Below are 24,433 nucleotides of genomic sequence, written 5' to 3' on the forward strand. Positions count from 1 at the left end.
TTGGGTGACTCAAAAGATTAAAAAATAAGGGCCATTAATGTTTTGGTATTTTGTCTTTTAAATATATTAATCTCTGATTGTCACTTTCCGTAATGCCACATGTAGCTGAGGAGTGAGCTTAAGGGAGAGGAAGGCGTGTGGATTGACAGGGGAATCTGCAGTGAGAAAATTGGGGAGCCAGAATGAGGGCGGAGGGAAAGAGAAAATGAGAGTGTGACAAAAATGAGAGGAGCTGTTAGTATAGAGAGAGGAGGAGGAGGAGGAGGAGGAGGAGTGCGACTAATCTTGACTTTGGAGGCATGAAGGCGAACACTGTATGTGTCTGGCTGATCAGACCAGTATGTCTGATGCCCTCCCAGCAGGCTGTGTGTGTGTGTGTGTGTGTGTGTGTGTGTGTGTGTGTGTGTGTGTGTGTGTGTGTGTGTGTGTGTGTGTGTGTGTGTGTGTGTGTGTGTGTGTGTGTGTGTGTGTGTGTGTGTGTGTGTGTGTGTGTGTGTGTGTGTGTGTGTGTGTGTGTGTGTGTGTGTGTGTGTGTGTGTGTGTGTGTGTGTGTGTGTGTGTGTGTGTGTGTGTGTGTGTGTGTGTGTGTGTGTAAACATGCTTTGTGCACAGATGTGACAGAAATGTACAAACAGATTGAGACTGCCGTAACATTTTACAGTGGGATGAGGTACCCACAATATTTGATCCCTTCATGTCTGTGTGACGGGACATAGTGTCCAGTATAGTTATACATGCATATACGTAGTCATGGGACAGTGTGTGAACTGTTAAAATTTGTATTTTGCCATGATGATACCATGAAAAGATTGCATGTCTAGTCTCATTACAGACTTTCTATAGCAAAAAATCTTTCCCATTTCTCCTCCACAGTAAGATGTTACACATCAACCTTCTGCTTCTTTCCTCTCGTCTGCTTTCTTGCCTACTTCTCCTGCTCTTGGTATTCCTGTCTCATTTTTATTCCCCCTCTCCGGATGAAACGATGCTTTCTTCTCTGCCAGTCCTGTTCGTGCATGGCGCTAGGGTTATAATGTGCTTGTCTGTTATCCAATTATTTCCTGGAGCTCAACTTGCTGATTAGGAGATATTGTAGATGTCACTGTTCGAAGTTGCATGATGAAATCTGGTAGCTGGTTGTGTTGAAATTGAAAAGAAATTGTGTCACTTTTATTCCGGGATTTTAGGAAACAAGCACCATTGGTTGGATGAGGGATGTAGGATCAGTGTATGAGAAACTAAAGTTTAAGCACGTTTTCTGTGTTCCCCATAAACTTTGACCAGTTTGGCCCATTTCCCATCGACTAACATGGCGGAGGCAGCGTTTATGACCTATACTGCAGCTAGCCACCATGGGGCGATTAAGATATTTTGGCTTCACATTTGTCGTCCATCTTCATATAGTCTGTGTTCATGTTAGTTTAGTATGTTAGCATGCTGATATTACAAAAAATTGGTAGGATTGATCATCAGGGAATAGTTAATGTACAAAATCCATCCGTCAATCCATCCAATAATTTTTGGGAGTTTATCGACTGATGTTGCCAGCCATTGAGCCACCAACCCGAAATGGCTGCAAAACATGATGGACACAGTCAAATCTTGCCATAGACTGATTCCGATAATAACTGTAGTTTGTTTTCATGTGTTTTTCCTCAGGTTTTACAAGTTTCATGCGAAGTCCGGCGTGTGACATTTTCAACCCTTTGCACCACAAGGTGAATCAAGACATGGAGCAGCCGCTCTCTAACTACTTTGTTGCCTCCTCTCATAACACATACCTGACCGGAGACCAGCTTCTCTCCCACTCCAAGACCGACATGTACGCCTGGGTGCTGCAGTCCGGCTGCCGCTGCGTCGAGGGTGAGCACGTGTTTACATTTGAACATCTTGCCGCGTGCCTTTTGTCATGGAGGACATTTTGACACAGCACAGTCAGAAAAGCACAGTGTGTGAATAATAAAAGAAATAGATGGATGAACACCATTTACCTGCTTCAGTTTCAGGATCTTTGTAATGTTCATGCTGGCTCATGGTCACACCATCAAGGGACATTTGAACAGAACAAAACATTTTTTATATGGATATATGCTCAACAATTTGAAAAAGTTTTTTGTCTTTTTTTTTTTTTAGAATGCAAAATTGTCGAGGATAAGAGATGTGAAAGGACAACTTCAAACAAAATTCACTTTCTTTTCTACATTCTCAGAAGAACAATGAGAAGAAGAGAAGAAACTGAAAAAAGGGAGAGAAAGAGGAAGTTATAAATATTTTCCATATTCATGCATCATTTCTTCTGTTGTTCTTTTTTCCTGCAGTGGACTGTTGGGATGGTCCTGATGGAGAGCCAGTTGTCCAACATGGCTACACTCTGACCTCCAAGATACCATTCAAGTCTGTCATAGAGACCATCAATAAATATGCCTTCATAAATAACCAGTGAGTCAAAGCTCCCTGTGGGACTGTGTGAGTGTGAGGATTGCATGCGATTGTCAGTGACATTTTGTGGATATTAGACACTTCCATTATCCCATAGTTGTTGTTATGGTAGAAAAATAGCCTTGAATGCATCACTGATTATTGATCTCTGCAGTTCAACTGTGTTGGTGCACTATGAGACAAGATGAACCATAAAAGCACCCTCCTTGTTTATAAAGCAACAAAACTACTGTAGTTTTCCTCATAAAGGAAATCTATAACTATCATTTTTCACACCGTTAGAATAAAATATCTGTGCATTTCATGGAATGTTTCCCCATAAGGTTAAACAAGAAAGTTGCATAAAGGAGAAAAAGTGTTTTTCAGAAAGCCCTGAGGTTCCTGGCAGTAATTAGCACCTTTAAATGAGCCATCTGCTTCTCGGTGTTTCCTCCGGCTCCCCGAGGAGCCACTGTTTGTCTCTGCTGGGTCCAACAATACCCAAACAAAGTGGTGAATGATGCAGCGTCCTGCTGCCACATTGGCTCACGTTTACCATCAATTGCAGCTTCTTACAATGGCAGCAGCTCGGTTATATAAGCATTTACTTGAGGCTCAGACAGTGTCGGAGTAGATTATGTAATCGAAAAGGAAGTGCGACTCAGTTTGGCTGTGCTTTGTTGTAACTCAGGCCTGCACCACGGTGTGAAGCTTGTGCACTCATTCTTCTTTCACTAATTGTCTCGCTGCCAATTTAACTTGTGGTTGTTTGCTCTTTCAATTTTGACGCATTGTTTGTTGTTGATTGGTGTTGAAGGGATGAGAGCTTGATGGGAAGATCAGTATCACTCTCACTTCTGTCCATGAGATATGCAGCTACAGTCAGCAGTTGGTGAGCGAGGCCTAGAGGCACACACTTTGTTTTTGTGTAGGTTAAATAAACCAAATATAGATAGGTATTAATCATTGCACGGACACAATGAATAATATGAATCTTCTAATCTAATCCTTGTCAAAACAGTGAATCAGGGTGTTTCCAAACATGTCAAATAATTCCTTTTTCCTTGCCATTTGAAGACCTGCAGCAGCCTGTCTGACAGCAAAGGAAGCAAATTACAACTTTTATTCGTCATTTATCGGATAACTTTGAAAATATTACCTCCACAAAAGGTGTTTATAGTTGTATTTATTTATTTGTGTATTTATTTGTAGGACAAAAAAAAATCTGTATTCAAAAAAATATGATTTAAAGAAATAAGACACATTTATGGTGTTGAGATCTATGAGTTTTGGGCCGTTTGGTTCAAATTGGCAAACAACTTCCTTTTCCCTTTTATTTTTCTGTTAGCTATAAGAAGTAGACTGATGTGTGTGTGCACTCTGCTAAGTGCCATTCTCATCCAGCAATCAATCACAGAAGAAAATAGATTAAAGTGTGATTAAATAGGGAAGCAACATTAAGACAACACAGTTAGAGGCACAGAGAGAGAGATGGAGAGATATAACATATTACCAAACATTCTTAGGTTCTGGATAGAAAATTCATTTGAAAATTATTTTTTCTTTAATGTTTGACTGCTATGTCTTTTGACTTTTTCTCCTTTCCCCCCTTTTCCATTCCATTTTTGTTGGTTTTGACTGTAATCTATGGATGCTTCTGATTAGAGCTGAAAAAAAGTTGATTAATTGATTGACAGACAGAAAACCACTGACTATTTTGACAATTAATTGATTATTTAAGTTTTCCAGCAAAATGCCAAATGATATAATTATCTTTAGATAAATTTAGTCTTTAAAGTAACTTTTCTTTGCGACAGATTAACCATGTGTCAATTGTACTTGACTCCAAATAAAATATTCACATTTGCTAATTAAGCAATACCTGCATAGCCTCATAAACTCATATCTTATCAATTAGTCATCTGTAATAAAGCTGACAGCAAGAACAGATTAATAAAGTGAACATCCTGTTTTTTTATCTGTCTCCCTTTAAGGACATTAACGCTGATATTTTATCATTATTGCCACCTGTTTATATGATTAATGGCCCCTGGGCTCTGTTGAAATGGAGTGAAATCTTTTCTCTCAAAAACACACACACACACACACACACGCACATTACACACACACATTACACACACACATTACACACACATTACACACACATTACACAGCTCACTGAGCCAACTCACTGTGTCAAAATGAAATGACTCGGGATGTTACTCTTTCTCTGTCGTCTATTTTCGTCTTTGGCTGAGGGTCTTGCTGTGTGTAAGGTGGAGGTGGGGGCCGTGTCCCCTGAGGGAGAGCTGTCAGTCTGACAAACCTGACATTTGAGCTGTGCGGCTGTGTGGCCACAAGTCATTTCACCTTTTCTAAATTAAATCGCACGCACGCACACAAACATAATCCTCAACTACACACCACGCCGCAGAGGTGAAGGGGTGTTCAGGTAGCTGTATTTCTCAAAATGTTCCTTTGCGCTCTTGGTTAGAGGTGAGAAATGGTAGTAAAGTGTGAAATGTGATCACACTAAAGTGGGCAGATCAGTCTTCAGTCCATTGGCTCCACTCAAGGCACTTTAGTGTTCACGGTTTTATTCAATTAATGCGTATGAATGTGTGTTTTTCTCTCTCCAGGTACCCCGTAATTCTGTCCATAGAGAACCACTGTAGCATCCAGCAGCAGAAGAAGATTGCTCAGTACCTGCGAGAAATCTTTGGAGACAAACTCGATGTGGGAGACGCACTAAGCAGAGACTCCAAAACTCTACCCAGTCCCAACAGCCTGCAGGGCAAGATACTCATCAAAGTAAGAACAGATCAATGGATGGATGCTGGATGGCCAGTGTATGTTTTTAAATATGAGTTTTTGGCAAATAGCAACATGTAAGCAAATAAAGTGCTTAAATTAAATATGCTCAGTTAGTTGGTGTGTTTCATCATCGCACTTCTCCATTTCTGTAAAGCTGAGCACCAGTTATCTCAACATATTTTACTTCATGTGTGCTGATGTACTTAGGATGGGGAGGTGAAAACACTGAGAGGCAGATAATTAATGCCCATAAACAGATAGAAGTGAAGGAAGAGGAGTTAGGGAGGATAAAACTAGGTCGTTGTATTACTCATAGAATTGAAGAGTGACAGCATTTTTTGTAACTCACGCTAGTGGATGTGAGTCCCTCCCTGTATAACTGGCACGGATGTAAACAGGACGTCGGGGTTGACGGGCTAAATTTCGCTCCTTTTTCTGCACTGTGGCGTCTTTCAGAGATACAAACACTGTTAACAACCCTGTCCCCTTCCCACTGCAGAGCTGTTTATCCAGTTGCTTAAAATGAAAGGAAATAGGAAATACACGTGATAGCTTTTATTGCCACATCATTTTGCAAAGCTCATATGAACAAAGCTCATTTATATATGACTTTCTTATTATCTCAAAGTACATCATGTGTATCCTTGCTAGCTTATCTCCTTGCAGCACTTTTGCACTGGCAGGACAGGCGTCCGGTTAGATGATCTGAGAAACACTTAATATGATCATCCTCAACATGTCTCCATTTTTTTCCCTATTATTTTGAAATATTGGCTCTCACTTTGACGGCCTCCGACCCAGCTGATCCTTATCAACCAGCTCACGATCAGTTATTAATACCAAGAAACGGTGAGGGACAGAAGGAGAGGGCAGCCGGATGAACAAAAGCTTTCAGCATTTATTGTCTTTCATTAGAACCAGATAAAATTGACTTGATCTGTTATGTGAAGAAAGCCTTCCTTGTTACCAGAGAAAAAGAGGCTCTGGAAATGTCTGAAAAGAGAAAGAGCATTATTGATTTTCTATAAAGCCCTTTACTCCTCTCTTACAGTTTCCTTCCACCTCTTTCCTCCCCCTCTCTGCCCTTGTTTGACAGCCCTTCACCTCTGCCGAGTGAGGACCACAGAGTCGCAGGGCTGCAAAGAAATGGCGAAGGGGTTTTTGACAGACGCAGCTAGAGGGAGGGAGGGAGGGGACGGGCTGCGCGCGGCAGTGGTTGAAGTGAGGGTGGCGATGTCAGCTGGTGAAAGGCTCAATTTAATGCAGGAAGCTCTGAAATGGTTACTGATTTTTTTTTTTGAAGAAGAAGCTTGGAAAAATCTTGACTCCCACTCACACCTTCAGAATGGCTCACTAATGGGCTTCCACTCTGCTGAAAGAGCTGCTCAGGGAGCCTCTCAGAGAATCTGCAGCGGATTGTACAATGTATGTGCGTGTGCTTGCATGTGCACAAGTGTTTGTCTTGTGCCCTCTCGTGTACCTCTATGTGGCAGTAATGGCTTTCAATCATGCTTGTAAATACTGGTAAAGGAGCCACAAAAAAGAAGAGGTTACCGAGTGACACCTGGTTGAATCTGCTTTTCCTAATTAGGGGTGCAACCTTGTGCATAAAAGAGATGAGCGAGGGGTTGTGCTGCATTCATGGCGCACGCATTGGGTCAATTGTATGTTTAAATTGTCGCTCTCCTCCCATGCCTTTGTCTGTCGTTTCTCCTTCCAGGGAAAGCGTCTGCCTTCCTACCTGTCCGCGGACGCAGAGGAAGGGGAAGTATCTGATGATGACAGCGCCGATGAAATCGAGGACGACTTCAAGCTCAAGAGCAGCAACGTAAGAGAGAATCAATGAACTGCGAAGTTACCACCTCCCCAAGACATGTTTATTCGCATCACTCGACTCCATCATCCTTGTTTTCATCATTCTCAGTCCAGTATTAACAATAAAGATATACAAGTGACTTATTAGCTTTTATCTGCCACTTCTATTTGTGTCTGGGCAGCTTTCTTTTCATGTGTGCTCAGTGGGCTAATGTTAGTGGATCAGACTCGTTCCTCCACGTACAGGCACCACTTACGTAGGTTAGATAATGGGATCTCCATAATATTGTTGTGCTCAACACAATGACTTCAGTAATTTGGTTTTGATGTTGGTGCTTGTTTTATTGATTATTGTTGTTGTTAATGTTTTTGAATAATCAATGCTTGATGATGCAGATATAAATCAGTGCAAGCGGAAAAGTAGAACTTGCTGTTTTTTTAAATAGATAAGCATTACAGCGACCTTTAAAAACATCAGAGCATCTTATCTTGCTACAGATCATTCATGAACTTTCCATTCTTACTCCTTTTTGTTTTTTTTAACCATACAGTAGGGCCATGGGTCCCCCTTGGCAGGAAAACACTCAATTATTTTCCAAACTGTTAAGCTGTGCAACTGAAAATAGCATTGTTCTTCCCTTATTTAACTGGAATCATGAGACTGCAGATGCCACTTTGGATGATCATTGCCATTTTAAAGGGGTGTTGGCAGGTTTTTCCACTAATGTGAGGTTTTGTATTGAGCTCATTAAACCAGGATGTTTACAGCAGTCACCACTGAGTGGGCTGTGGAAAAAAAGTGACTTGTGTATAATGTTCACTCTCTCTTCTGGATATGATGTCAAATATTTCTGTTTTCCATTTGTAGAAAACGAAGAAATAGATTTTATTTATTTTTTATTTAAATCAAATGCGTAAGGCTCATGAGACAAACTTTCTCATTCCTCATTTAGTAGGCAACAGATTTCCCACGGCACCTGTAGTAAAGGGTAGTAATCGCAGTAGTGGTTTGGAGATGGAAACATGTTGTTGCGTGATTTTACACCTGTCTCTGCTGGTGCAAAATGGTGAGGATTAGTAAGCGTAGCATGTAAATCATCTACATCTGACGACAGAGTCAGTACTGACTATATGATAAACAGGGATTTGAGTGATTTTAAAAGATGTGAAGGTTTGGAACTCAAGATCTATTACCCAATCAAACTATTCCTTTAAACAAACGTTAACGTGTCTGCAAGATTAGGTGTTTCAAATTTTAGACTCTTACTGTCTATTAGCTACTTTATAACAATGTGATGCTAATATCTAATGCAAAAATAAATAATCAGATTCAGGAACTTTTGGTGTTTGATTTTTAAGATCTTAAGAGTTGATGTTTTCTTTTCTTTTTAGGTAGTCTTTTATAAATATCTGTAAAGAGTGACTAAAGCTTTTCAGCAGACGTAATAAATTTTGAAGCAGTGTCAACTCGCATGTCACGTAAAAAATACAAACGGTGAAATGCACAAAGAGCCGATAAGAAAAAATACTTCTGGTTGGTCTGGAACTGCATTTGTGACTGTAGTGCCGTGGCCCTGCTGTTGTTTATTGGTCGCTCTTGGTTTCAGGTGCTTTGCATCGATGCCAGCAGGTCCAGTTTGTTGCAAAACAGCAAAACTCTCCATCATCTCCTGTCAATAAATACCACCTATTACCTTTTATCGAAAGAGCTCCTCGTCCCTCCCGCTCAAAAGCCGAGCTCCCTTTCTCCTTCTCCTTCCGACTAACGTTCCTCTTCTTTCACACAGGGGAACGGTCACCACCAGGTGGAGTCTCACATCAGGAAGAAACTGGACTCTCTATTGAAGGAGTCTCGCATTGGAGACAAGGAAGACACCGACAGTTTCAGCATCCGAGCCCTGCTCCGGGCGACGCACCAGGGTCTCCAGAAAAACCTGCGGCAGGTACAGCCCTGAGGCAATGTGTAGTGCTGCATATGGAGCATAGTGATACTTGTGAACAGTCAAAGAGAAGAGAGAGGGATTAAAACTTGGCCATGGTATTAGTCACAGAGGGAGATGGAGAAAATATAGGAGAAGACTAGACTAGCTACTGCACCAGTCACAGGTCAAACAGATAGAAATGCACAAACCCCCAGCACCTCCTCAGGCCACTCTGAAGGGGCCGTGCTATTTCCACCTGCACGGATGGTGTTTCATCCAAACCGTGTCAAAACAGACCGAAGCGATGAGAAACAAAATGTCTGCAGTGTTACTTAATATTTAATATCCCTGCTTGCCTCTCGTGCTATTTATAGCAGCTTCAGTTTCCTGACAGCCATGTTAATGTAGTGGGTGTTGTGCATCGGGTTTTCTATTCTCTCTCTTTTACTCCTGCTTTGTTGGTGATCCCCTTCACTTCCTTCTTCAGTCTCTAAAGCTTTTTTCCGTCTCGGTCCGTTCTGTAATTTTTTTTTCTCATTCCTCACCCACTCTCCTCCTCAGCTGTGCTGTGCTTTATTGGACGATACCTGTTGCATTCCCTCCAGCTATTGAGCTTTAGGGTTTAAGTGACTCACTCTGTGTATTAATGTGGTTGTTATTAGATTCACACCAGATAATCCACACACATGAATGTAAACAAGCGCGCGCACGCACGCACGCACGCACTCACTCACTCACTCTCACTCACTCTCACTCACTCTCACTCACTCACACTCACTCACACTCACACTCACACAAACACACACAAGGGATTTCCTAATGTGTTCTCCTCTTCCCTAGAGCTCCAGGGGGGTTCTGAAGAAATCCCAGAGCAGATCGTTCATCACGACACTCAAACAGAAGGTGAGGAGCATTGAAAGAGAGATTGTCTCTTTTGATCTATTTGTGTGGATTCACATTCAGGTTCAGTGGTAATATAACATTTCGCTGCTGTTTTACAATTTATTTCCCTGCCTTAGAAAGGTTCCTTTTTTAAACACCTTTACTGAATAGTATCCATTGGTCTTTAACCAACATGTGTCTTTTGCATTTCTTAAACGTTGTACAACCTTCATTAAATGGAATGAAATAGCTGATTCTCTTGGCCAAAACAGCCAGTCAGACAGAATTCATTGAGCAGCCTCTGTCCTCATTTTAACAGCCACTGAGAAGGCCCACTAGAGCCAATGGTGCTGGAAACATGTGAAACTACAGGAGAAAGTCAACAATGAAACCATGATGGTGCCTGATGGCCAGATTTTTGCCTTGGTGAATCACAGCTCTTAGGAAACTGCTGGAAGAGCAGTAGACGATTAACACATTGTTTCTGTTGCATGGATTGAAGAATAACCACACAGGTTCACCTTGCAATTTGATTATATAGGGTGTTTTCTTACGTTATTGTTAGACTAAGTCTTGGTTTAGTCAGGGAAGAGTGGAGGAATGTTGCCGTAACCTTCTCAGTTACTACTTCTTCATCCTCACATGTTGGACTGAGGGCAGACTGGATGCTTCAGTGACTCACTTTCACCTCTTGAGGTACAAAATTGTATTACAATACGGGAATGCCTTGTGAGCATGCTAACGTCACTATACTGTATATCTGCCACACAATACATGTATGTATTATGTCTTATAATATTCTGACATTTGCACCTTTACAATCACACCACCACATCGGAAATGCAAATACAAAGAAACTTTTGTTGAGCTATCTTCAACCTGTGGTAATCAAGACTGCCACACTTATCTTCCAATTCCACACAGCAGCTCAGTGCAGTGAATGCATGCATAATGCATGCCAGGGAATTACACATGCAAGTCTAAAGCATGATTGACTCTCTTTAAGTTATGTGTTTGTCCTGAAGAAGTTGCCTTTGGTGTAGGCCCTAGGAGAAATGCTTAGTTAAAATTCTGTTTTCAATTTGCTTTCTGGTCATTCTTATGTTTGTTATAAACGATTCAATCTATTATTGATTTTACAGTATAATATTTGTGTGTTGTTCTCACCACATTCCATAAATTCTCAGCCGTGTCACTTTCGCCCTCCTCTGTTTACCGACTCACATCTCCTCTTCATTTTTCAATGCCTCCTATTTTTTGCATATCATGCATCCTCCCACATGTATATGTATATGTTTGCATGCATGGGTGCATGCAGTCTGTTGGCAAGCTGCCTAAACCCTGTAATTACTGCAACCCTTGTTCTCTTCTCAAGTCCACTTTAGCTCTAATAGAGATGTTGCGCCACCAACACACTCACTATAATTATGCTATGTACACTATATACTCTATGAAACGCATACAATTTGCCAAAGACACACCAGTACCAGTCCATGAACTCTTATACTGTGTGTGTAGGTGGTATCATGTATAATGTGTAACACTTGAAGGCAGGGATATAGGCAATACTTTTCTGCTTTTCCAACCAGAAACAAGCAAACCATAATTACAATGCAAGTGTCTCTTTGTTTATATATCCCTCTCTTTCTGTGTTTGTTTGTGTGTGTGTACGTTGTCCAGAGGCACTCCAAATCCAGGCTGTCATGCCAAAGCGTCGACAAGGAGGAGGACGGTCAGGAGAAGTCTGGGAGGGAAGCTGGAGGACAGTTCAACAGGTGACTTTCGACCTGCTTCATCACAACACTGACAATCGCTGACAAATATAGGGTTTGATAGTTGCTGACTGCTGGGAGCAGTGAAAAATCCAGGGCATCAACCGCTACAGCTTCTCCAGCAGTCATTAATGTTTGTGTGAGGGAAAGAATGAAGGACTTCAGGTCTGGAGCTATACGGCTGACAACAAGGAAGGGAAAACCTGAATGGTTCTGATTCCATCTCTTCTCAAAATCTATCATCTCTCAAATGAAAAGTGTACAATCATCACTTCTCCACTTTTCTTTGAAATCCTAACCATTTTGTTAAAAATTTGAATGTAGCAGGTTTTTTCAGTTTCTCATGCAGTAAGTGCAAAAGACCAAAGAATCTTGTGCACCACGGATGAATGAAATTGATGCCACGACAAAAGGCATCACATATGGCGTCATGCAGCTCCAGTGGCTCATGGCTCATTTATCACATGAAATATGGTCAAAGATGGGCATTTTATCCAACCTCAGCGGTGTTCTTTTATTAGAACACAGTTGAGGTTAAAACACTGGTTAAAAGTAATAAGAGTATGAGTATAGTGAAAGCATCAATACCCGGCCCACAATAAAAAAATACTTAGAGATACGATTTAGTGGAATGTAGAGGTGAGGTTGCATTTTGCATCCAACTGAATACCCAGTGCATCACCCTCCCCTTCCAACTATGTAGGAGAACTGAAGGAGAACCCTCGGGTAACGTAAAATAGGAAAGTCCTTCTCTAGAGTCAGTGTTTATCCATTCGTGGCTATACTGTGGAAACATGGCAGCACGAAATGTCAGACTGTGTTTGACAATGACTGGTCTTAGGGGTAGTCAGGTGTGTTGTTGGCACATCGCTGCCTCGAGGCAGCGTAAAACGATTGTCGAGAACCTGGTCGGAAATCAAATGGCTCAGTGTTTCAGTGTTATTTCAGATGTGCATTATCAAGATAATGATAATAGGCGAGTGCACAGTGTGTGTACTCTCTGCTTGTTACATACACAAATTGTCTACTCACATGCTTTCACTTTGCACACGAGCAGATCCTCGCTACCTCTGCAGAGAAGCACTCTCTCTCACTTTCTGGCAGATCTTCCCTTATAATAATCTGGTAAAGTGCAATAAGATCTGGTTTTTATAAGGAATGTACGATCCCCCACCGATTGGTTTACTGCATGTTAGACCCAAAACACTCGTATGGTTATTCGAGAGATTAAGTACGACTTTTTTGAGGCGTAGCAGCATTTTACTGGAGTTTAACTACATGTACATGCCCTAAATGCACTTGATCTGTGCCCTAAATGCACTTGATACTCTAAACCAATCAGTGGGAAATTATTAAAGTAGAGCTGCAGGTGCTCAGCATTTTAATTTATTCATAATTTGTACTTGTGGCCATAGTGACCGACGGCTGTGGACAGACACAGCGACTCCCTTGACATGTTAACAAGACTTTAATGTTGTAGTTGGTTCAGGTGGAAATGACTTGAACTGTTTTATATACAATATGTTTGTGTTTGTTTAATCTGAATCTATATGCTACATTATAAAAACTGATCCAAGTTCTCCCAGTCTGAATAGTAAGTAGACTAGCTGTATTTACAAATGCAGTAAAGTAAAAATTGCAGTGTTTAATTTTGAAATAAAATTTTGTTAAAAAATGTAAACGTTGCATGAAATATTTAAGTACCGTATCTCAAAACTGTTCTTGAGTGTAATAAATGCAGTTATTTAATTCCCTCCATTGCCCATGCCACTTTTTAATTTTCTCACATTTTATCCACTAAATTATTCTGTTGAACATCTCCACTCATGCGGTCCTTCATCTTTCCTCAAGCATCATTGTGCCTTTTCTAATTAAAAAGAAAAAGAATCGGTGTTCATCTGCAGCTTTAATTTAGCCTGCTTCTCTTTCACACACATTCTTTGTCTACCTCTGTCTCTGTTCTTTTCATTTTTTATTTGTGAGCAATCATTTGGGCAAGACATATATGACAAATTCATCAGTGTTTTCCTGCCTCAGTCGCTCTCTGTCTACAAGGCCTTTGTCTCTCTTTGTAATCCCACTCACTGTTCCTGGTTGCATATTTATATGCGCTTCCTCAGGATCTGTCACAATGCCGATTCCTGCAAGCATGCCTGAGTGGCTATGTGACTGTTTTTGTGTAAGACTGCATGCGCCTGACTGCGTGTATGTACAGTAACTGTGCGCGACTTTGAATGTGTGTGTTGCTGCACTGCATGAGCTATGGTCCCTATTAAGCTTTTTGCCTTTGATGCTCTTTCCTGCGGTTTGCAAGCTGCTTCTCTGATGGACCGTCCTCTCCTCCCTGCCATGTTTTGGCCACTGTTAATACTTAAGTGGGTAGATGAATGTACTTACGTGATATTGTTTTTACTTCATTACTTTACTCCCTGTCCTATGCCTTCTCTTGCAATTGTCCTCTGTCATCCGGCAATTGCTTTAGGGGTGGAAGGAAGAGGAAGACGATGAAACTGAGCAGAGATCTGTCAAACCTGGTGGTGTTCACCAACTCTATTGCCTCACAGGAGTGCCTTAATGAAGGTGAAACACCAAAGCCATGACACCGGAACACACAAGCATGTAGACATTCTCAATGAGACATTCTCTCATGCCTAACCCGTGTTTCTCTTCAGGTACCCCAGGTGACGTTCTGTCATTCAGTGAGACCAGAGCGCAGTCTCTGGTCAATCACAAAGCAGAACAGTTCCTGGCTTTTAACCAGAGGCAGCTGTCACGGATTTATCCCTCAGCCTATCGCATCGACTCATCCAACTTCAACCCCCAGTTCTACTGGAACGTGGGCTGTCAGTTGGGTAAGAGGGCGGTCTGTTGCTCTAAGCTTCTTACCTGTTTGGAGGTTGTCTGTTGATGAAAACACCAGGTGCCTTCCCTTAAGCTGCAAACCTGCCATTACACATTTAAAAGACACTGCATACCTCATGTACACAGACAAACAAACACACCTCATCTGCGAACTGCACATCTAACACTAAATTTACACATCATATTGTGTGGTTAGTTAGTGGCCTCGAGAGCAGAAAGTAATGGGTATGAAGGTGAAGTTATACTCCAACACCATTATAGAAATTATATAGAACAAAAAAAGAAACAAAATGTGAGAAACTTTAAACTAACTTATCCTTGAAGCAGAAGTAATTTGCCCCCCCATTTTCGTTTTGCTTGTTTTTCTTCATCTGTTTTTCCCAATAAAGGCTTCAATGTTGTACGAAGAAACAGGCCGAATGAATAAAATCATATAATGAATGAATCAAATATGAGCATTTAATGAATGCAAAAAAATAAAACAAAACATCAGTCTCCTCATATGATTTGTGATTCCGCCCACAGACTATTGAGCATTCCTAGTGATTTTCACCCTTTACTGTATGTGGGCAGAGGTTTAGTGCCAGTTAGTAACTAAATAGGTCTTTACTCATTTTTCTCTCTAGTCGCTCTGAACTACCAGACAGAAGGCCGGATGATGCAGCTCAACAGATCCAAGTTCATGGTGAATGGAGGTATCGGCTACGTCCTCAAGCCCCCTCCCATGTGTAAAGGTACTGCAACAGATGAACTGCACACACACACACAAACAAACACAAACATAGCGGTACAAGCCATTTGTTTGTTCATAAACAATGAACTCTGATTTTCATATAATTTGTTGTGATTGGATCCATTATATGATATGTTATAGGCTTGTGTAAAGCATTTTTCATTTGGAGGAATGGAGCCATGTTCAACTCGCAGCTTTGCACCACCGAAAAACACACTGGATAAAGGGATGTTGCACATGATCTTTACCATGTAATTATTCTTCGAGGATGAATACATGTGATATGGTTATATAATAATATATCAGAAAACAAACTAAATCAATTATCCACCTCTTGATTTCCACTGGTAAAATGATAATAATAAAAATAGTAGACACAATATATCCTGTATCTGCTTGCTCCCTTAAAACCAAATCATATTTTCAGCAAGAGACAAATGGAAGTAGAAAGGAGACAAAATGCCCTCTTTTTTTATACACAGTTGCAGGGAAGAAACAATTATTGTATTCTGTATGTTATAAATAACAAGTATGTTTTCCCCACCACTTTCGACACTATTGTTTGACAGCTATCCAACTATTGAGTTAGTTACACAGCAAAGCAGATGCATTTTTGATTTTCATGGTCTTGCCGTACATGTAGTTTATAGTACGGCTCTTTATGATGCAATGCTTATGGAGAGCACAGAACCTGTGCTTTCCAGTTGACGAACATAATCTAATTAGTTGCTGAAATATGTTTCTTATATTCACTCTTGCACATTTTGAATCTGGAAACCAGAACAAACAACAATCAGAGAGCCTGGGTTTAAGGACTAAGTGATGACATAAATCAAAGTTCTCTGCTGTCTTTCACCCCCCCCCCCCCCCCCTCCAGGCTCATTCAACCCATTCAGTGATGACCCACTTCCAGCCTACCCCAAGAAGCAGCTCATTCTCAAGATCATTAGTGGACAGCAGCTGCCCAAACCACCAGACTCCATGCTGGGGGACCGTGGAGAGGTAAAAATACGCCAGGACAAGTCTCTCTCACATCAACACCCGATACACAATATTACTCTTGACTAGAATACAGGTATAAAGTCCAAAAAATAAAAACTAATTACTTTCATTGTCCTTTCTTCTCTATCAGATTATTGATCCATTTGTGGAAGTGGAGATCATCGGTCTTCCGGTTGATTGCTGCAAGGAGCAGACACGAGTTGTTGATGACAATGGTTAGACACACACAGATCAACTTGAACAATACAACAATATCACAACGATGTACATCCATTTGACCACTGAAGAATGTTTCAACATATCATCTTCCAAATGAGAAAACTGCTTAAATTCAATCTGATAATTTCCCTTTTCAGCCTTCGAACTGCTGCAAGTTCTATTTCCAGCAGATGACTGACTATTTCTTGTGGGAGGGATATTAAGTGTTTCATTTCCCAAAAAGCCAGGCTTTAATAGTTGTGGTCCACCGACACTGTAGTAGAGGAGATCAGATTTTTTCACCTCTGGCATCACTTTATAGTGACTACCACTTACTGTATTTCAGAATTGAGTTAATGTTTCATTATCACATTAGAAAGGTGTCCACAAGAAACTACTTTCCAGACTTTCACATGTATAAGTTACTGTTGTTATGGTGGGGCACCTGATACAGTTTTCTCTTGATACTGTTTTCAGACATGAACTCATGCCAGGAAAATGGTAGTTTGCCGTTCACAGGTGGAGAACGCAGCAGGAGATTGTCCGAGTCAGATGCGTTTAACAACAGCAGGAAAATTTCCGTAACATTCAGGCGAAGGGTGGCGCCTGGGTAGAGCTCCCACTCGCTCGCTTTGAATCTTCAGGAGATTTTCCTGCTGTGTTCTCACATGGGCTCACTCAAACATGTCCGGAGCAACATTTGTGGACATGAATTATACTGTCAAATCTAATGCAACTCCTAGGATTTTAAAATCTTCCAACCTAAGGTTGGGATAAAAGGACTGACTGTATCTACACCATTTTCTACATTATTTTTCTCAAACTTGTATATTGCCTTAATGTTATGTAAAGACCTTTTCACAGTTGCTCTGCATCATGCAAACTTTCATTAATAGTGCCACTTGCATACTTTCATACTATATGTATATTACACTATACATATTATACATGTATGACAAACAAAAGCAGATAGGAGATGAAGTAACCTCACCTCTGCGTTAACAGAGAGATGAGCAGAGAACAGAGTAGAAATGCCAGAGCCACAGATGCTGCATTTTACTTTGGGCTATGGAGCACTGTTCCTCTGACAGTCAGATGAACTAATTAGAGGCTTAAAGGATGTAGGACGGAGGGGTCTGCTGGTGTCACTCATAACATGTCTCCACAGATGAGGGCACCCGGCATTAGGAGGGGAAAAAAGCCTTCTCTCTGAAAGGTTATGGAGCCTGGGGAGCTCCACATTATTATAAGATTATTGTGCAGGGCATTGACCCATGAAATACAACATTTGACACATCGTTTCTTCCACCATCTTTCTTACTTTCATACTATTTGTGTTTGAATGATACACTGATGAGACAGATCCTAATTATACTGATCAAATGTGTATGTGTTTTCCTCAGGTTTTAACCCAGTATGGGAGGAGACTCTGTCCTTTACGCTCCACATGGCTGAGGTGGCTTTGGTGCGTTTCCTTGTCTGGGACCATGACCCCATTGGAAGAGATTTTATTGGTCAACGGACTGTTGCCTTCAGCAGCCTGATGCCTGGTCTGTGCAAAAGTCCTTCATTTTCAAAAACAAAAATAAAATAAACTTGTGTGCATTAATGACATGACCTGAAGAGGAGACACAGTTCTCAGGCAAAAACGACACAATCACCACTCTGATGGCAGCTGTTTCTTTCTTTCTTTTTTTGACTAACTTTTTTGCACCAATGCTTTCCTCATGTTTACCAACAGGTTACAGACATGTTTACTTGGAGGGGCTGACTGAAGCTTCCATCTTTGTGCATGTGTCAGTGCATGATGTCTATGGGAAGGTAAGTGCTGCATATTCCTGCAGATACTGAAGCATTCCCCATCTGATATTGTTGAGGTTAACAGAAAGGGAGGGTTTCCCTCAACACATCAATCATTGAAGCTATACTCCTTCAATCCTTTGTCTTTATAGTGGAGCCCTCTAGTCCTGAACCCCAGCTTTACCATAATGCACTTTCTAGGATCTAACAAGGTATCCTGATGCCCGATAGGCTCTGTGTGGTGCTGCATGAAACAGTGATGCATGATGCAGAAGTGCCACGTGTGTACTGCCGTATCGTCAATGACTTGTTTGTGTGTGGCGTTAAACCACTGAGTCATACAGTTTGCTTAAATATCTGTTGTTATTCACAACTGTTTTTAACTGTCTCGTTGCCAACAAGATGGAATACTTAACAGTATAAGCATGCAACATCTACAACAGTTTTTTGCATAATGTTTGTTGTGATAATTTAATGAGGAAGGTTGCCATCCATAGGTAATGCATGTAAAAGCATACAATTGTTTGATTTGCTTGTCATGTCTTAACTTAATCTTTATACTGTAATGTGTAAAAACTTGTGTTCAGACGTGCTACTTGGTTGAAGAAAATGTCCTCTGCTCTTTGCTGTTATCTTCCCACCCCCTCTTATTCACTCCTGTTCTCTTTCTCCTGCACTGCAGGGTCATCAGCTGCGGGGCATCCGGGGTTTGTTTAACCGTTCATCCAAGTCCTCTGTGGATACAAACTCCGGAGGCCTCCGGAAACGCTCCATCAGTGACCATCTCCTGCGGCGCACAGCCAGTGCCCCAGCGAAGGGACGGAAGAAGACAAAGATGGTGCTGTCAGAGTCTGTGGCTTCAATATCAGACCCAAAGAACGCCACAGGTGCAGGGACAGGAGGAGAGGGAGTGTCGGGGAAGGAAGGAGGGGTGGTGGTGGAGAAGCGTCTGCAACCCAGAGCCCCGCTCATCCACAGACCCATCTCCATGCCCTTAGAAAGGCTACTGCAAGGGCAGCTGTCCCTCTGCTCCCCAGACAAGGAACAGCATGATATGGGTGCAGACACTATCATTGGTGGGTAATTTCCACTTACTCAACTCAGAGAATTAAATATATTCTGAATTATGCAAATAACTCCCTATTTATATAAATTAATTGGAAATTGATAAGATTCAGAAATCATTATCTCATGCTGTCACAGACCAAGCCACAGCAGTATGTGGCATGACAGGTTTTTGTGATTAAAATGCTTGAAGTTGACAAGTCTTAAAACAACATTTTGCCTTGAATTGCTTTGCACACCGACTATGTAAGGTTTTAACTTTTTAATGACATTTGCTTTACTTATCCTGCTACTATTGTCTAATACTCATGTACAATAACCACGTGAACTGACAGAACAGCCTACTCTCCATGATGCCTTAATGCTGATGCTTTTTCTGTCCCATCTTCATTTGTTGTGCTTCTTTATGGTAGAGCACTGACTAGGATGTTCCTGCAGGTAATCTAAAATACCTATTGTCTGGAGGTTGCATCATACGAAAACATATCAGTATTGCGTCCACCCAGTGTATTTGTTTGACAGTGGTCTGAGAAATATTTTGATGTGCCATCTGATCCCATTTGACCAAACCAATCCCATTTGACCATCTCTTTTGTAATATGACGTTCGCAAATGTCTACTCTTCCTTTTTTAACCTCCACAGCCTCATTTCCAGCTTCCCCTTCACAGTTGTATTTGGTGATCCATTTGTCTGTGTATTGCGACTGCCTTGTACTGGCTGGACTGTTAATTGTTGTAATTTCATTTATTTTTTGGCTTGGTGTTAAACATCAAATAATAGTATATAAGCCTGTCTTTATTAATCTATTTGTTCAATTGTCTGTGTCCACAGGTGCTTGCCCCCTCAACAGGCCCAGGTCTTCCTCTGTGGACCTTCTCATCAAATCACCATTTTCTATTGAACCAAGCATCTCCTCCCCTTCCAAGACATACAGAAATAAAGAATTTGACCAATCGGAGGAGGCTTCTTATCTGGTTATTGGTGGACGAGAAGATAGAAAGGAAGGAGACTATGTCAATTATCGAACAGAAGATAATGAAATCAACAAATCAAACATCATCTCCACAGGAACAGTGAAAAACTCTTTGGTCTCACCTTCCACGAACAAAAAGATGGGATCAGATAAACCAGAGACATCATCGAACAGCACAACATTCACAGTTGCGCCTTCAGTCTCCTCCTCCTCCTCCTCCTCCTCTGCCCCATCCTCTGTGGCCCCTCTCTTTCCTGTCAGTATGGACTGTGACCTGAAGAGTCCCAGCTCTTTGCATGACAGCACCATCTCCAGACTCATTGATGCTGTGTCCTTAGGCAATGAACAAGACACGTGTGGTTCTGTTTCTGCTCTGATTGGTCAATTTGAAATCACTGGTGACCAAAAAGATTTCACAACATCATCTCGTGATGGCACTCCTTCCCGCCCCTCGAACTTCAGGTCTACAACCCCAAAAGCGCAGCAAGATTCAAGGTCTCTCAAGACAACTCCAGGCTCTCTTAACATGAAACACCTGATAAGTCCCCAGCAAGTAACGCAAAAAACAAATCATGTAAATCATGAAATCCTCTCACCCTCCAAAATTTCTCAGACAAATGCATCTGTTCCATCCTTCTTCTCCAGCCCAGAAACCGCTGAGCTTGAGGAGGTGTACACCATTCTGGATGAAGAGGTGCTGTTGCCTGTATCAGTTAACAACCTCAGGAAACAGACAGTCCGTTTTCAGGCAGACACTGTAGAGAACACGTCCTTGAACACCCTGGGGTCCTCACCTTCAAAAGTTGTTCAGGGTATTGGAAAAGGGAACAATTTGAGGTTGGCTGATATGCACAGGAAGCAAGGTGAAAGGGAAGAATTTGAGGTGGCAGAAGAGAGTGTATATGAGGAGGTGAGTGATCTCCCAGCCCCAGCGCCTGAGATAGAACTGGGAACTTCCCAAAGGTACATGAGCAACACTGCAAATGACTGTTTCCAGTTTCTCCAAGCTAAAAATGCTTTTGCCGAAGTCGAGATCAATGTTGATGAAGATCCATTGGATATGATGCTGACTTCGCCGAGACATGGCAGCGAATGGGAGGGACTTATAAGTCCAACTAAACGCCATGCAATCTACGAAAACCAAGAGTCCATTCCCAACTACCCCCAACAAAAACAGCGTTCGCCATTCTGTAATCCCCAACAACAGTTCCCCTCATATGCATCTCATGTAGCATATTCACATTCTCCCTTTCCACTGAGTCAACCTTCCTATCAGCTGTCCGATCATCACCAACACCAGAACAACTCCAAGCCTTCATTGTTCCACAGACCCGTCACCTCCAGACCCTCCAACCCTATTCAGCAGTTTCAGAACAGCTATTCCGTTCCTCAGGGCAATTCTGAGGTCCTTAACAACAGCAGAGACTTCTACAGTCCCTATAAACAACAGAGGAGCTGTAGTGGCAGCCAGATCCTAAACATGTCTCACCAAATGCAAGGATACACACAGATGGAGAGGGAGAAAATGAAGTGTTTCCACAATGGTTACTCCTCCTCCGAAAGCCTTCATGGCCAGTCTGTTGTGTCTACAAACATCTCCAGAGACAGAGGACTATATACGCCTTCTTCAGACTGCGATGCAGTATACAGCCATCTAGAGTATGACTGCATTATGCCCGAGTTCTCAGCTCCTCAAAACAACCAGCCACACAGCCAAAGTCAAACACAATCACACAGGCTGGAGTCATGGAACCAAAATGTTCCCCTCACAGATCCTAGCCACCAGCCACAGCCTGCAACCAGAGTGTTGATGCACTCAAATTTAAGGCCTTTATCAACTCGCTCCCAGTCTGTCACCATGGACCCAACAGCCCCCAGCCAATGTAAGTCCAAGTCCCTGGGAGACCTGACCTCTGAAGACATATCATGCAACTTCCAGAGCAAATACCACATTATCAGTCGCAGTTTCATCACTCCCCATATGAGGAAGCAAAAGAGAATGGGGGAATCAACTTTCCAATCACAGTCTTGTGATCCACTCACAGAACAGCTACGAAGGCTGGTCAGTTTGGAGGGGGATGACGGTGACAAAGAAAGGCCACTGTCTCCTCAGCTGCATGAAGCCAAATCCCCACTGCCACAGCCCCAAGCTACAAGTACGGCACCTGTGTCTCCCAGGGATACAGATGATTCCCCTCCTCCCCTCACCCGTCGCCTATCTTCTCGGAGCCAAAGCCGAGTGCGTCACATCAACAGTCGTGCCCGCGAAAGACAACAAGAGGCTCTAAAACCTCGGCCAGGCGTGGTGATCAATAGCACCACCAGCATTGGTGGGGTGGTGTTTAGGAATAAGCCAGCGTCACAAAATCCACCAGCTAACAGACACTCAACCGGTTCTTACATAGTAGGTTACCTGGATCAGATGGAGGACAGGGGACTTCCAGAAGGAGCTTGCACATCATTACGATATGGAAATGGGGATCACTATGGGGATCGGTACTATACAGATGACTCTCTCCCAAATGCAAACTCCTCCAACTCTGTGTCAGAGCCCGAGGTCTACTTTCTGCTCAGACTGTAGTTCTGCTCTTAACCTGAAATGAGAAGAAGAATCAATCACTGATTTTTGAGGATGTTCATTTACACCAAAAGCCAGAGGATCAAGGACACAGTTGCCATCATTTGTTCCCACGTTCACAGAGCAGAAGGTTTTCTTTGTAACAGAAACAGCCTGTACAATGTCAATGAAACATCACATATAATCCATGGTTGGATCTGACAGCATGAATTTTGTGTATGAAATGTCCACTATTCAATAGTGAATGGTCTCTGTCTGACGGTGTAATGTCTATATTCGGCTCAATGTGTAAATGTACCCGGGGACCTCGATTCCCTCCAAATGGCTTCCTAGACTGATTGTACAGATACTTGTTACCTTTGTCCCTGTGATGTACTGTCCAAACTGCGTACATTGACTATGAAGCACACAAAGTAATAGATGGGGTTCATCTTCTCAAAGATCAAATGTCTTCCTTCTGTTTTCAGTGGTGTTTCCTTATTTGTGGCGTGTGAATATTCCATTGTTTTGAATCCGAGATGGATTTTAGTTATGAACAAATTCTAACTGTACATTTATGTTTGTGCATGTTACCTGTGAACATGTCAAGCATGACTATGCACCAGTTTATACAATAGATGTTTCATCGGCCAATATTTGCACAGAACAAATAGTTGCATTGTATACAACAGAGGACATAGACTTGTTTGTAGTGGGTGCAATACAGTACATACACTTCCATGCTCGGACTTGTTGCTCTCTTTGATTTGTAGAACTGTAAAATGTGATCGCAAATTTTAAAGGTTTGGAGTTTAAAGGTTTTTATTTTTATAATTGCTTTGATACAGACTGCAAAAAAATAATCTCATGCTCGTTCTGGTTATTTTATTTTGTATAACTTAATGAAATGGGGGAAGGAAAAAAAAACATACAGAGCCAGGCCGAGGAGGGGAGGGGGCAAAGCTGCAGTTTGTTTTTTAAATTATTGTTTCAGTGTTACACCATCCTTTTTTTTTCTCTTTGTATTGCTGCTCATTGGAGGACTGTGAGCATTTTCCTACAGATGCAATAAAATATTGAAATGTTTAATTTCAAAAAAAGGACATGTTCATTTGCTGTGTTATTCAACATGCTAAAAAGGGATAATGAAGCAATAAGGCAGCTCAAGCTCAAAAGCTATTTATTATCAAGCCACAAACAACCTCAGCACCTTTGACATAATGGGATGTAATTGCTCATGAAATTACTGTGTAATAGAGCTGACAAACAGCACACCTGTTGCTCCGGGCATAGAATTCCCCACTCTGGTTCCAACCTGCTGCCACGGTTTGTTTAGTCTCATAGATGAATAAAAAAAGAAATTCTTTGGAAAAATATTCCTTGGAAATCTTAGAGAAAAGAACTCGTACTGTTTTTATGCTCAATCTCAATTTATCACCTAATTTAGATTTAAGTTGTCTCAAAACGTTTCCCTTGCTTATCCTGAGATATTTCATTCACTGTGGATCATTCAAATGACGTCACATCATGCAGTATTATATCCAGAGGTGGGTTGTAACCAGAATTTGCTTGTGTACATTGGTAATGTTTTGATTGAATTGTTGGATTGGCTTAAATGC

General features: G+C 41.7%; 1 protein-coding gene across 6 annotated transcripts in view; it reads left to right on the forward strand.

Annotated features, from left to right (window-relative positions):
• The window catches only part of plch1 (phospholipase C, eta 1), a 49,877-nt gene extending 25,963 nt beyond the window's left edge, over nt 1-23,914 (forward strand). For 3 of the 6 annotated variants that reach the window (XM_047335658.1, XM_047335659.1, XM_035622515.2), the window contains 18 exons: nt 1,660-1,863; nt 2,319-2,439; nt 5,058-5,229; nt 6,953-7,060; nt 8,835-8,990; nt 9,810-9,872; nt 10,512-10,547; nt 11,532-11,626; nt 14,106-14,203; nt 14,296-14,475; nt 15,112-15,219; nt 16,096-16,220; nt 16,351-16,435; nt 17,822-17,968; nt 18,160-18,239; nt 18,371-18,430; nt 18,901-19,294; nt 20,116-23,914. In XM_047335658.1, coding sequence (XP_047191614.1) covers nt 1,660-1,863; nt 2,319-2,439; nt 5,058-5,229; nt 6,953-7,060; nt 8,835-8,990; nt 9,810-9,872; nt 10,512-10,547; nt 11,532-11,626; nt 14,106-14,203; nt 14,296-14,475; nt 15,112-15,219; nt 16,096-16,220; nt 16,351-16,435; nt 17,822-17,968; nt 18,160-18,239; nt 18,371-18,430; nt 18,901-19,294; nt 20,116-22,838 — 4,955 coding nt within the window. In that variant the 3' untranslated portion in view covers nt 22,839-23,914. Of the gene's footprint in view, nt 1-1,659; nt 1,864-2,318; nt 2,440-5,057; nt 5,230-6,952; nt 7,061-8,834; nt 8,991-9,809; nt 9,873-10,511; nt 10,548-11,531; nt 11,627-14,105; nt 14,204-14,295; nt 14,476-15,111; nt 15,220-16,095; nt 16,221-16,350; nt 16,436-17,821; nt 17,969-18,159; nt 18,240-18,370; nt 18,431-18,900; nt 19,295-19,696; nt 19,722-20,115 lie in introns of all 6 variants that reach the window. The other 3 variants (XM_047335660.1, XM_035622519.2, XM_035622518.2) reach the window with 3 other exon arrangements.
• The last annotated feature ends 519 nt before the right edge of the window (nt 23,915-24,433 follow it).

The sequence above is a fragment of the Scophthalmus maximus genome, chromosome 11 (genome assembly GCF_022379125.1).
Source record: "Scophthalmus maximus strain ysfricsl-2021 chromosome 11, ASM2237912v1, whole genome shotgun sequence".
Classification (NCBI taxonomy): domain Eukaryota; kingdom Metazoa; phylum Chordata; class Actinopteri; order Pleuronectiformes; family Scophthalmidae; genus Scophthalmus; species Scophthalmus maximus.